The 12547-nt window shown below is 45.5% G+C and overlaps 1 protein-coding gene across 5 annotated transcripts in view; it reads left to right on the top strand.

Annotated features, from left to right (window-relative positions):
• Positions 1-12547, top strand: part of GPATCH8 (G-patch domain containing 8) — a 54024-nt gene that overhangs the window by 13102 nt on the left and 28375 nt on the right. For 2 of the 5 annotated variants that reach the window (XM_051772712.1, XM_051772711.1), the window contains exons 2-4: positions 2041-2115; positions 7947-7964; positions 9991-10063. Coding sequence is in view for 1 of the 5 variants with exons in the window: in XM_051772710.1 (XP_051628670.1) it covers positions 2041-2115; positions 9991-10063 (148 nt within the window). In the remaining 4 variants the exon portion in view is untranslated. Of the gene's footprint in view, positions 1-2040; positions 2116-7946; positions 7965-9990; positions 10064-10744; positions 10831-12547 lie in introns of those variants that run through there. The other 3 variants (XM_051772713.1, XM_051772710.1, XM_051772714.1) reach the window with 3 other exon arrangements.

The following is a 12547-nucleotide window of genomic DNA, read 5'->3' on the forward strand; positions in this document are numbered from 1 at the left end:
ATATTTCACTTGTTCCAGGTAATTTAGTGACGTGTTCTGAGCTACCTGCAGGCAGCGAGTGAAAGGAGGTGTCTGCTTTGTGCTGAGAGGGTTTCAAGTGTTAATTAATGTTACATGGGTTTAATTTTTAAATACATGAAGTCTAGCTATGTGTTGTTGCCAGTGTAAGCAGCATGTGCACTCCTGGCTGCTCTTGTTCTCTTGGGCACTGGTTTTTGGGAGTCTGGGCCGTGTCCCTGGGTGGTTGGGGCAGGTTTTGTGGTGTCTGCTCCGTGCTGGGCTCCCGGACTCCTCAGCACTGCCACGCACAGTCTGTCCATCCACACCCCGGGGGGTTTTGGCTTTTTAAAGCAGCCCAGCGACTGCTCGTGCATGGTAAGTTTGCCTTCAGCTTGTTCCTTGAAGGCTGTCCAAAACAAAAAAAAAAAAGGCAAGCTGGGAGTGGATTTCTGCCTGCAGATTAAGCCCCAAATTTGCTCTGGAGAGGCCGTGGGAAAGATGCCGCCCGGGAGCAGAGCGTGGCCGGGATGAATTACCACCGGGGACTCCAGATGATGGATGGGCTGGAAGTTGGGGCACCAGCATCAAAGCATGTTCTCTTGGCACCAGGTTTCGGTCAGGATGGTCCCTTGCAGATTTGCATTGCTGGATGCAAACACTCCTTCCAGAGGATTTTGGGAGGCTTGTGATATTCCAGCCATCGGTCCGTTAACGGCAGTTTGCTCTTTGACGTGCCGGCTTCCATTAAAATTCCTGCAGAAGGAAAAGTTAGTGCTGGTAGAAAGGAGGAGGGTGACAACATGTTTCTCTTGGCAGTGGTGTGTGTGTTCCTCCTCCAAGTGATTATGGAGCTGGGATGCAAATAAAACCTGCCAGGGTTTTGGAGTGCACAGAGCAGCTGGAGGCTCCAGTGGCACTGGGGGGCCTGGGGGAGGAGTGGAGGGTGACAGCCAAGGATTGGCACCTCCTGGGGTTCCTGTGATGCTGAGCAGAGCCTGGGAATGTAGGTGAGCCTGCTGAAACAACCCCCTTCAGTGGCTTTGGGGCTCATCCCAGCTGCAGGGATCTCTCCTCTTTCCTTCTGGGTTTATAGCTAGGAAGTCTGAGTTTTCCCTTTCCAGGTCTGTGCTCATGTGGATTTGTTACATCATGGACCTGTTGAACAGCCAAAAATGGTTCACCATGTTTGCAATCTCAGGAATTTGAGGCTTCAGAAACCTCGAAAGCTATGGCAGAGCTGCAGTGGAGATGTTTGTTTTTCCTGAAATGGCCCTTCCCTGGTGTGTTCCAGCACCATCAGTCATCCTGGAGATCAGGGCTGCCGTTGCCTTCCCAGCTCAGGAATCCTGTATGCTCATTATCCAGCCAAAAAAGTGGGAAGATCCAATTTTGCCTTTTGGGAGTTGGTGGTCAGCTGGTGGGGGAGGAGGTTGTTTGAGGTCAAAACTAAGACTGTGGTGGGGGATCACTCCCATGGACAGATCACTGCCAGATCACTGTGCAGCCACCTAAATTTGTGGGAAGGGCTGTTCCAAACCATGGACAAGCACTGTGGGCACAGGGACAGGTTTCCTTTGGTACCACTGTGAGTTTTAGTTGATTTAAGGTGTGTGAAATCACATGTATCCCTGGAGCAGTTTGGATTTCCTGCTGCCAGGAAAGCCTTGCAAAAACCCTTTGTAGTGGTGGGAGGGTCAATTCCTGCTGCTTCTTGTCCACTGTGGTTTCCAGGCTGGCACTGCTGCTTGTGCTCAGTGTTTTCACAGACTGTCTTAAGAAAAAAACCCAGAAGTATTGTCAGTGTAAATGTATGATGTTTTGCCAACTTATACAATTTATGATTATCACCAAGTTGACTTATTTTTTAGGGTTTTTTTTTTGTCCTTATAGCTGATACACTGAGTTGAGCTCGGGTTTAACAAGCTTATTTTTTAGCAGAATTATATAAAACATGTCACTGTAGCCAAACCTGACTCCCAAAACGAAAGTGTTGGCAGTGTGTGCTGTGCTGTGGGAGCTGACCCTTGTTTTCTCTTGCAGGGCAATCACTTTGATCAGTATGAAGAGGGGCACCTGGAGATAGAACAGGCATCTCTAGACAAGCCTATCGAATCGGTAAGACCCCCCCACTTATCAGCACCCCCATCCCACCCGGAATTGGGCCGTGATCGGATGGTACTTGATGTGAATGCAGTCAAATCTCAGAGGAGTGGGCACCTTGGTGGCAGTCAGGGTTAATTTTTGGTGGTAAATTGCATGCTGAGCTTAAGTGGGCCTGGGATTTAATCTTGAAGTAGTTCTAAAACCATAGGTGAGTTTAAATTTGAGCTTGACGTGATATTTCAGGACTTAATTAAAATAATACATTCATTCATAGGTATTTATTTTAAGTTTTTATACTTTTCTTTGAAGAATCAGTTTAATTCATATGCAAACCTGATGGGATAGTGTAGTTAAATGTATTTTGCTCCCTTTTAGTTTATATTTTTGGAAAACTACTGGTGTGTAAAAGTGTTAGAACGACACCTGGAGCGTGGAGAGAGGGATCAGTGTTAGTCCAGCAGTCCTTCCCCACAGAGCTGAAACTGCCCTGAGCCTTTCTGTAAAGTTGCTTTACCTTTAATTAGGTGTGGAATATATTTTCCCCCATAAGATGGGGAAGAATTAAGTTTTATTTAGTTTTACCTTTTTAAGCTTTTTGGAGCTGAAAAAAAAAAAGGAGCTTTTTGACTCTTTTGCTCTTTGCAAAGCCCCTTCTGCTGGTTTCAGGCACAGTAGCTTGTTCAGCCTAAACTGAGCTCGTTCAGCCCAAAATGGACCCAAGTTTGGCACACTGAGTTTCAGTTTCAGTTTCTTGCAGAAACAAGAAAACTTGTGGTGACTAATCCAGGGACACTTAGTGGCGTTCTGATTAAGCCCAGATTTTTGTTAAGAAATTAACTCGTCAAGTGTTTCTTTCCCCCGATACATTATGAAAGTTTCTCCCCCCTAGTCAGCACTCAGGAGGCACTAAGTGTTAGCAGAAGCTCAGTCTCTCTTTCTCGTTGGTGTGTAGGTTGGTGTTGTGTGTGTTTGTGTGCGTGTTTAGATGTTTACCAAAAAAATTTACCCAACTTGGGGTGTTCGACGTTTTTCTTCCGCAGCAGTTGGCCCATATTAGCTAAGCAGCCATGATCTGGTTTGTATTGCACGGTCTGCCTTTTTTAATTTCTTCTCTAGGGTTTCCTTTCCCCCTTCTTATTTCTGTTCTTCTGGTCCAGTGAACACTGCATATAGTACCTACTGTCTTAATGTGCTGGCATGATGCTAGATTTAGGCATGGCAGTAATTGATGACGCATGAGATAATGCTGCAGAGATGGGAATTCCTACCCAAAGCTCTCCTGAATGCTTCAATCTTACCTGGTGATTTTAATTAAAATGCCAAGCTGGATTCCTGATGTAAATGTAATGGGAAGTACTTGTTGGTAGCCTACTCTGGGCCACGTCGGAAATTAGAATTTCAAAATATTCAAATGCTGCTTGCAGACTAGACTGGTTACCTGATTTCCAAAAGTGTTTTCCCAAAGAGAGGAACAGAAGGGGTCACAGATCACATCTCTGGTGTTCCAAAGGGAATGATACCTAAACCATGAGCAGGTACCCTGAACCCAGCAGTGAGGGCATGTGGGCTCACAGTGCACTTCACAGCATCTGTAGGAGTAATGCTTTGTGCAGTTTGATTAATGTTGAACTGCAGCAGCAAAATTAAATTAAATTATGGCTGTAATATTTTATTCATATATATCTCTCTCACCATCCAAATGTCAGGACATTATTAATCTTTACAACTTTTTGGTAGGTACAATTCAACCTAATGGTTATATTTGAAAACAGTTGGGTAAAGAGTACAAGAGAATGTCTTGTTTTGGGAGGAGGAGGAGTTAAAACCTCAAATTTTTCTTCAAAATACAGTTTGTTTCACTCTTCTTTTGTCTGTAATAAGAGAATCACAGAGTCATTGAGGTTGGAAAAGCCCTGTAAGATCATTGGGTCCAACCATTCCCCCAGCACTGCCAAGGCCACCACCAACCCATGTCCCCAAATGCCACATCCAGGCGTTTTTTGAACACTTCCAGGGATGGTGACTCCCCCCTGCCCTGGGCAGCTGTGCCAGTGTCCTTGTCCCAGGATTTCAAAGCTGTGGTTGCTGCATGGGGTGTTTTTTTGGCCTCATGGACAAGCCCAGTGTCAGGAACAACCTGGTCACTTTTGGAGTTCATCCTCACGTGGTCTTTGCAGAATACATTGTTGGTTCTTAAAAGAAACTCTCCATCTGGGGAGTGTCAACTTTCCTGGCACCTGTGGAGGTGATTTTTCCTTCCACACTATTAATGACCAATGTGCTTTTTGAATTGGCAGATTACACACATTAACAGAAGGAGCAGTTTTCTTGACAGGGTTCAGTGGGGCACTTCTGCAAGATTTTTCACCAGGAAAGGGATGTTCATTCTGCTTTTTAATATTTTTTTTTCTTGTTGTATTTTAAGCTGTTTGCTCACCCAGAGCTGAAATTGAGAGGGAAAGAGTAAGGGCGAGTCTATGTTTTGAAACTACCACACAACTAAATATTATTTCAATAATATTTCAATATTAACAAATTGGTTTATAATCGTTTACCAGTTCTCTGTTAGCAATCCAACTGGCCTTTTCCAAGGAATCTGCTCAGAGTCATGAGTGAGGCTCTGCTTCTCAGTGTGGAAACAGTTTGGGTGGTGAACCATCCTGTGTTTATAGCCACGGCAGATCAAAGCACTCCCCAGTTAGAAGGTTAAGGTTATTCTACAGACTGAAGGGTGGATTAAATATATTCTCTTAAATGCAGCTTCCCACATGTTAGTGACGTGGAAATGCTCCAGAGCCCACGGGTAGCTGTGCTTGGAGGTCCTGGGGTGGAGGGTTTCCCGTGCCGTGTCCGAGCGACATTCCCAGCTGACGTGAGATCCATCTCTGCAGCATTATCTGTTGAGAGGTGCTGACTGTACTGCTACAGCATGCAACTCAAAGGTGGCTGGAAAAATAGGTTTGAGGAGTCTACAGATCATTACAATGTTGAAACGTGTCCTCAATTAGCCTACTGGTGTTTTTGTTCCTGTGGAAATCCTGCTGTGTGCAGCGAGTTTAGGCCAAAGATGTCTGGACTGAAACATGCGACTCTGACCAGAGTACATTTATGGAAAACAGAGCTGCCAGGAGCTAGGGATGGACCTGAACGAGTGCCAGCTATTTTCCATTACTAAATTGAAGAAAATATTTCATATCAATGGACTCTTCAGAGCTGCAAATACTGATAATTTTTTTTCCCCCCCACAAGTAACGTTTTTTCTTGCTGTGGTTTGAAAGATGCTGCACTTACACTGGCTGTTCACGTCAGTGCAACCACTGCTGTCTGATGTCCTTGAAAAATCAGAGCACTTCACCCTTTTTTTAGATCCCAGAAGCTGCATGTGTTTGTTCTGAAGTATTTTGAGTGCACTGAGTTCAGGTACCCGAACGGGAAGTCACAAAGTATTGCAGCTTGAACAGAATCCAGATTTTCTTCACGTTAATTCCTTATCTCTGCTTGTTTATCGAATCTCTTGGCTGTGAATTCCTGGTTTGCCTCGTCCCAGCAGTGCAGATGGAGTAGGAGGCAGCACTAGACCCCCCTAGAGCCCCCCGGAGCAGCCCCGACCCCGTGCAGGCAGTGTCAGGGCTCCACCCGCGCCGGCACCGCTGCAGGTTGGAGGCCACGCTGGGAACCCCCCACTCACCCTGGAGCTTGTTAGTTTGTCCTTGTCCTGACTAACAAATGTCCTTTCCCCTCTCTCTAACGCTGCTGGGGCACAGAGGAGGTCCCTGAGCTCCCCACAGCCCAGGCTGCAGTCGGTGGTGTCTGACACCACGGGCTGCTGGAGCCTGGCCGAGCCGGGGCCGGGCTGTGTCGCACTGGAAATCTGTACAGATCTGTGGACTCCACTAGTTCCAAAGTGTCATTTGATGAGGCTGCTGATTTGACATTTAGCAGCAGCCATATGTGGACAGCGCTATAAATAATGTGCTTCTGGAAGCTGAATGGTGTAGCATTACTATTTGGCTTTTCTCTCTGGTCTTCATTGTGTCATCTGTAGTGAGCTCTAGGTTTTGTTTTGGGAATCTTTTCAACCTCTTGTTTGCATGGGTTCACCCAGTAGCATCCGATCCTTGCTTATAGATTCCTCCATACACAGTGAGCACAGCTTACAATCCACTCAAGAGATGAATGGTTCCTGCCCGTGCTGGGATGGGCAGTGGGGATACAATCCCTGGGGATCTCATGGAAAACCTGTCAGGCAAAACGAGGGCTGTGGTTTATCCATAACGCAGCACCACCCCGCAGGCATCACCAAAACCTTTGTGTTCTCCTCCAGATGTTTGAATTTGAAGCAATTTCTTTTCCTGTCGACCAGAACCTTTGTCAGAAATTTCTGCTGGGGATATCCCATTTAGGAATCACTGATCCCTGTGGAAAGCAGCCAAGGGCATCTTGTGAGGGCACAGGATGGGGAACTGAGGAGCCCAGTTTGGAGCTGGTGGAGCCTCTCACTTGGGATGAGGTTTTTCCCCAGCTCCATGAGGGTTTCGTGCAGTCAAGACCTTGCATTTCCTATACCCTTTGGAAAAGTTATGCTCTGTCATTAATGCCAAGTTCTCCATCTGTAAATAGAAATGATCACTGGTGATCAGCTCCAGAGGGGTGAGATGATGCTGGGGGGTGTGAGTTGTTCCACCCAGAGCTGCTCTCCCTGCATGGAGCACCCACAGCCCCCACGGCTGGGTGCCCACCCCCTTGGGTGGTACAGGAGAGCCCCCTTCCTCACTCAGACACCTATTGGGACACCTGTTTTGGCTGCCTCAGTAAATTTTATTGTGGCTGTAACACAGGGAGCTCCAGGATGGCAGAGGAAGAAAGTGAGGAGACTTGTGCCAGCCCTCCTCGACTGTGGCATTTCTGTGCATCAGTGCAGCTCTTCTGTAGGAAAAGTGCTGCAGCTGAGGATAGTCTGTTCAAAAGGAATGACAGCCTTTGACACGGACAGGAAGTTTTCTGTGGAAAAAACCATCTTTTCTATGTGAAAGAGGCTGTACTTTTACAGAACTGTCACTTAAAAATGCAATTTAAATGAAAAAAGCTGCTGGCTGTTGCAGCATTCGCTGCTCCATGTCAAATTTTGGTCCCAGTACCCCTGGCTACTCCCCAGGCTCTGCAGACTGGCCCCACATGGGAGCCCAGCAAGCCTGGCCTTCAGTCATTTCATTTTTAGAGCAGCATTTGCAGAAGAGCAGTTCTGTCAGTCTGCCTCTGTCAAAGGGCCAGCAGAGCCATTGGAAAAGGAGGGAGGAGACTGAACGTGGCTGGAAACGAGCAGACTAATGACCAGGTCCCAGCTCAAAGATTAATATTAAATTACTGGAGTTCTCCTCCCTGTTCAGCGAAACAGAAGATGCTCCATTTCAATTCAGCAGGATTTAAAATTAGCTCCACTGTGTAAACAAACAAATGGAAAAAATTGGGCTGGGAAAACCACCCCCTTCCTGGGAACTGAGACAGGACGACGTTCAGGCATAATTCCAATTTATGTCAAACAGCTCGCGACCATCCTCTTGAGTGGTTCTGTAAAAGTGGTGCTAATGTGTATAACCCTTCTAAATTTTTCTTTTTCCCTTTAACATTTGTTTCCCCCTTCACTGTGTCAGTCACAACACACCGCTCTTGAATCTCCCAGCTGGTCTTGACTTGTTGAATTTATTTTATGCTTTCACTCTTCTTTAATAAATACATTACTTGCAAGCAGTGAATTGAAAACAAAGCAAAAGAAAAAAAAAAAACTACCATTAGTGATTGGACAGTTTCTTACTTTGTGTTACATTTAACTGTTCTTTTGACAGCCCAGTTTTTAAAGCCAGGTTCGTATGGAAATGCTTTCACTCCACTTGCACTGCTTTTGGAATAGCGTTCTGCTTCATCTGTCTTTATTTTAGTGCATTCATAACACACACAGTCAGCACAATGTCTCATCTCCACTTGGCCAAGATGCAAAGTACTCCTTGTCCTTTGGATTTATTTATTTTTTTCTTTGTTTTGGTTTTTTTGTTGTTTTTTTTTTTTTTTTTGGGAAACGCAGCCATTTTTGTCAGCACAGAGGGATTCAAAGATCCTTTGTCAGGGTAGGACAATTAGTGCCTTATCCCAGCCCCTCGAGCTCCAGGCCTGGGCACTCTGTGCTCAGGGCAGGTGTGCCTGCAGGTAAGTTTTCCTCCTCTTCCCAACAGACAGACAGTCCCAGTCCTCTCCGTGGTGTTTGTGGTGGGAATCCATCTTGGTTTATTGCTTTTATCCCAAGACATTCCTTTACTTTTCCTGGTTCAAATTTTTTTTCCCCCACGGGGCCCTAATTATGTCCTGGGGGAGAGCCAGTACTATGGGAAAGACATGCACTTCTTCCTTGAGAAATACAGACAGACAGTGCTTTACTGGGACATCAGGAAAAATTCCAAAATTTATGCTTGATAACATCTTTTTGAGGAAAAAATATATCCATGCAGCCAATATCTTTAGAAAGGTTGTGCCCTTCAAGCTGATTCACCAAAGTTCTGCAAACCCTGTGGAGTGACAAAACCACTGGTACTCTGGTTTGTGTTGATGACTTGGTTATTTAATTAAAGAAACCTTCAGCATACATATATATATATATAATTCTTTTTTAAGGTTCCCTGTACCCTCAGTGTTATGGATCCTGTTATAATTCAGGATATTTCTGTATATGTCAAGTTATTTGCCTTATGAGAACTAATAACCACCAAGTGCCTATTTTATTTTTATTTTTATTTTTGATGATTAGGAGGTGAACGTGGTCCCAACCCAGAGTCCTCCCTTGCTGAGTTGGCAGTTGGTCACTGCTTCTAACTGGGTAAACTGGTCACCAAGGGCAGAGCTGTCAGCTCAGATGCTTGGAGGGTGCCCTGAGTGCTCTGCTCTTTGTCTGGGGGCACAAACCTTGCAGAAAAACACAACAATTTCCACCCTGAGCCTCGCTCAGCCCGATTTCCAAAAGCTGACACTTAATTGCTGCGTCAGTACTTTTCCACTTATTCCAAAATAGCTTTTTTGTTTAGGAAGATGAGACATTATGCTTATTGTTTCCCCTACATGCACTAATGGTTCCTTGCTGTTAACTTATTGCTAGGCCTGTTTCATTCTAACATCTTAGTATTTTTGTTAGTTTACATGTGAAATGCATCACCCAGTCTGTGCTTGAGCTCATTTTATTTAATTGATTTTATTTTTTTGTTTTACTAACCTCACTGTTTTTTCAGTTTAATATTGGCTGCATGCTAGTTTATATATATATATACACATATATAAAAAAAACCCAATCAAGTCTAGCCTGGATTTTGCTCTGATTGTGTTTTGGTTTCTAGTGGTGGGGCAGTCTTGCACTTACAACTTACTCAGTATTATAAAAGCCTGACACACAAACAAAATGACTAAACACATTGTAGATTTTCTTTACAAAAAAAATCTTAAGTGGTGCTGTCTAGGTGATGGATATGATTGTATAAATAGCTTGATTTTATGCTTTTTACTGTCAATTTTTATTGGTACACTTTATTTTCTCCCACATTGCTTTTTTTTTTATTATTATTACTATTATTTTTTATTTATTTTAAACGTGATGCACAAAAGTTGCCCAGCACACCATCAGAAAGTGACCGTCCCTGATCCCCATCCCCCTGGAAAAATTCTAGCCAGCAATTTTTGACATTTGTCTTTCCCTTTTATTGGGCATCTATTGCCTTTTCAGTAGCATTTTTTTTGCATGCATATATATGTAGAAAGATCTCTTGCTCATCACATGTTTAAATGTCAGCGGGAAGCGAAGAATATATTATTGGAATATTTTTGGTTTGTTTTCTCTGTTCTGTCTGTCAGGATAATATTGGACACCGCTTACTCCAGAAACATGGGTGGAAGCTGGGCCAGGGATTGGGAAAGTCACTGCAGGGTAAGTCCAGTCTCCTGTGTCTGAAACCTTCCACACCTTGGTCTTTAACGAAATGATCTCTGCTTTTTGTTCCTAGATTAGATTGTCTTTCCATTATTGATATATCCAAACAGTTGCACTGTTGAGTTTCACATTTAGCAGTGTGGAAGTGGAAGCTGCTGCCTCACTTGCTGGTGCAGGTTAGAGGTGGTGTGAGCGTGTGTGTGGTGTGAGAGTCACTGTGGAGGGAGGAGGATTAACGTCCTACACACCAACAGGGAGTGCTGCAGCTTCCAAACTGGGATGCTGCTCTGCTGGCTGGATGCTTTGGGATTAAAAGAATTAAAGACTGGAGGTAGTTTGATGATCTGTGTGTGCTCTCAGGGGTCAGAAGCCCTTAGAAGGCGAGTAAAGGGCCCCCTGGAGATGGGAAGTGGTGGCAGAGGTTCTCATGGATGGGAGAGGCTCACTCCTGGTTTCTCCACAGGGATGTCACGGGTTTCACTTATTTCTGTGTCCAGCATGTTTGTCAGGGATTTAGCCAATCTCCTTGGGACACTGTAGTGCTGTTTGAACCAGAACACCTTGTCCTCTTGCTGTCTCGACCCTAAATTCTTCCTGTGACACTAAATCCCGTTTCTGTAGAAACCTGTGGAAGTGTTTGAAGCTCAGAGTAACTGACCCATGTTCCCATGCCCGTAGTCTGAAGACCTGGAGACTTGTAATTGGAATTCCCTGAGTGAGCCCTAGAGATGGGTGTGTCTGTGCAGTTGGAGGACTGTGGAGAGGTAACAAACTCTGGGAATGCACATTAATCCCCTGGACTGAGACTCTGTAACCTCTCAGGCAGGACTGTGTTGGTGGTTAATGCTTCTGGCTTCCTCTAACAAGGGTTTCCCTTGGAATTCCTCTGGTTAATGCATGGCACTGCAGTCCTGTCATGTCCCTGCTGGGGCCAAACCTCAGGATGGGGTTGTAGCTGTCACCTCTTGGCCTTTGGCTCCCGGGATGTAACTGGGTGTGTTTTCTCTTTTGGGTGCCCTGTTGCTCCATGTGTCACCAGTGTGGAAACACAGAGACTTGAACCAAGGTAAAGCCTTATCCCAGCCACAGGTGGATCCCAAAGCACAGCCCAGGGGCCTGTTCCCAAGGTGCTGCTGGCACTGACGTGATGGATTGAACACAGATGATGGGACTGGAGGTCTGGAGTTGGGGCAGGAGGGCGGTGGTGTCACCTTGTCCCAGGAACAAGCACACCAGGGTTGCCCATGGTGGTGTCACCGTGTCCCAAGGGCTGCCCATGGTGGTGTTACTGTGTCCCAAGGGCCCAGCAGGAAGTTGCACTTTGATCCTTGTCCCCATTTAGATGTTCCCACTGTGCCTTTCATGGCACTGAAGCTGTTCCACGTCTCTTACTCAGGTATTATTGAAGCTCTGGTGGTTTGAACTGTTTGGGAGCTACAGCCAAGTCGTGGGGATGGGCTGGGAGGGCTGTCCTGCTCCTGCTCCAGGAGCACAGGAGTAAAAATAACCCATCCAGTTAAACCCAGTTCAGTGCTGAAACCTCCCTAACGTAGGCTTTGGAACATGGGCAGGAATTTCATCGTGCCTTTGACCTTCTGGAAGGGGAGCAGTGCCCTGTCCAGCTTCTCCAGCCCATGTCCTGGGCAGGCAGAGGATATGGAGAGGTGCTGCTGCTCCAGCTTTCCCCCCTGAGTTCTGAGCAGCCAGAGCCTGTGGCACTGGTGAGGATCGTGTTGGGAGTGTTTATTTCATTATCCAGTGACCTTTTTGCATGACTTGTCCCAAATATCCAAATACAAAATGTCAGGAAGGAAACATTTGCATCCACTTTTAATCTTATTCTTGGAGTTCGAAGAGCAAAGTCACTTGATGTGTGCTGAGAATGGGGGAGCAGAACAAAAGTTCTTCCCCTCTTCCACACTGCCTTGCTGAGAAAAGACCAGAAGAGGTTTCTAAAGAGATGTAGGAGTGTTTATGCTGTTAATTCTTCCTGGTTCATGCTGTGCTTGAGCCTAGAATCTGAAATAGCCTGTAGTGAGGAGGTGCAGCAGAATCAGAACCCCTTCAAGAAACCCTGAGCTGTGGATGTGGAACCCTTGCATCAGACCCTCAAAACTTCTGAAATTACATAAATACAATTCATATTGCATTCATCTTTTGTCCATGCACTTTAATTAGAAGGGAAGTGGATGAATTTTCTGGTTTTTGTTATGTCACTTTTGGTTCTAGATGTTCATCTGAGCTGGGGCTCCCTCTTTAGTTCTGTGAATCCCAAAGTTATCCCACGTTACACTTGCCATCAGAAATGTTTGTTTCCTGTAGTCAGGCTGTTGTGGTGTTGTCCAACAAGAACTTCCCGCTGCAGGACTGTCCCCTGGGATGGCTTCCTGCATCCTAACTTCCCACTGTGGATGGAATGCTGTGGTGAGGGTCCTGAGCTGCCTCTGGGTGGGATCTGGAACAGCCTAAAATTCACACTTG

Source organism: Manacus candei, unplaced genomic scaffold (genome assembly GCF_025592945.1).
Source record: "Manacus candei isolate 608988 ecotype Guabito, Panama unplaced genomic scaffold, ASM2559294v1 h1tg000158l, whole genome shotgun sequence".
In the NCBI taxonomy this organism is placed as follows: domain Eukaryota; kingdom Metazoa; phylum Chordata; class Aves; order Passeriformes; family Pipridae; genus Manacus; species Manacus candei.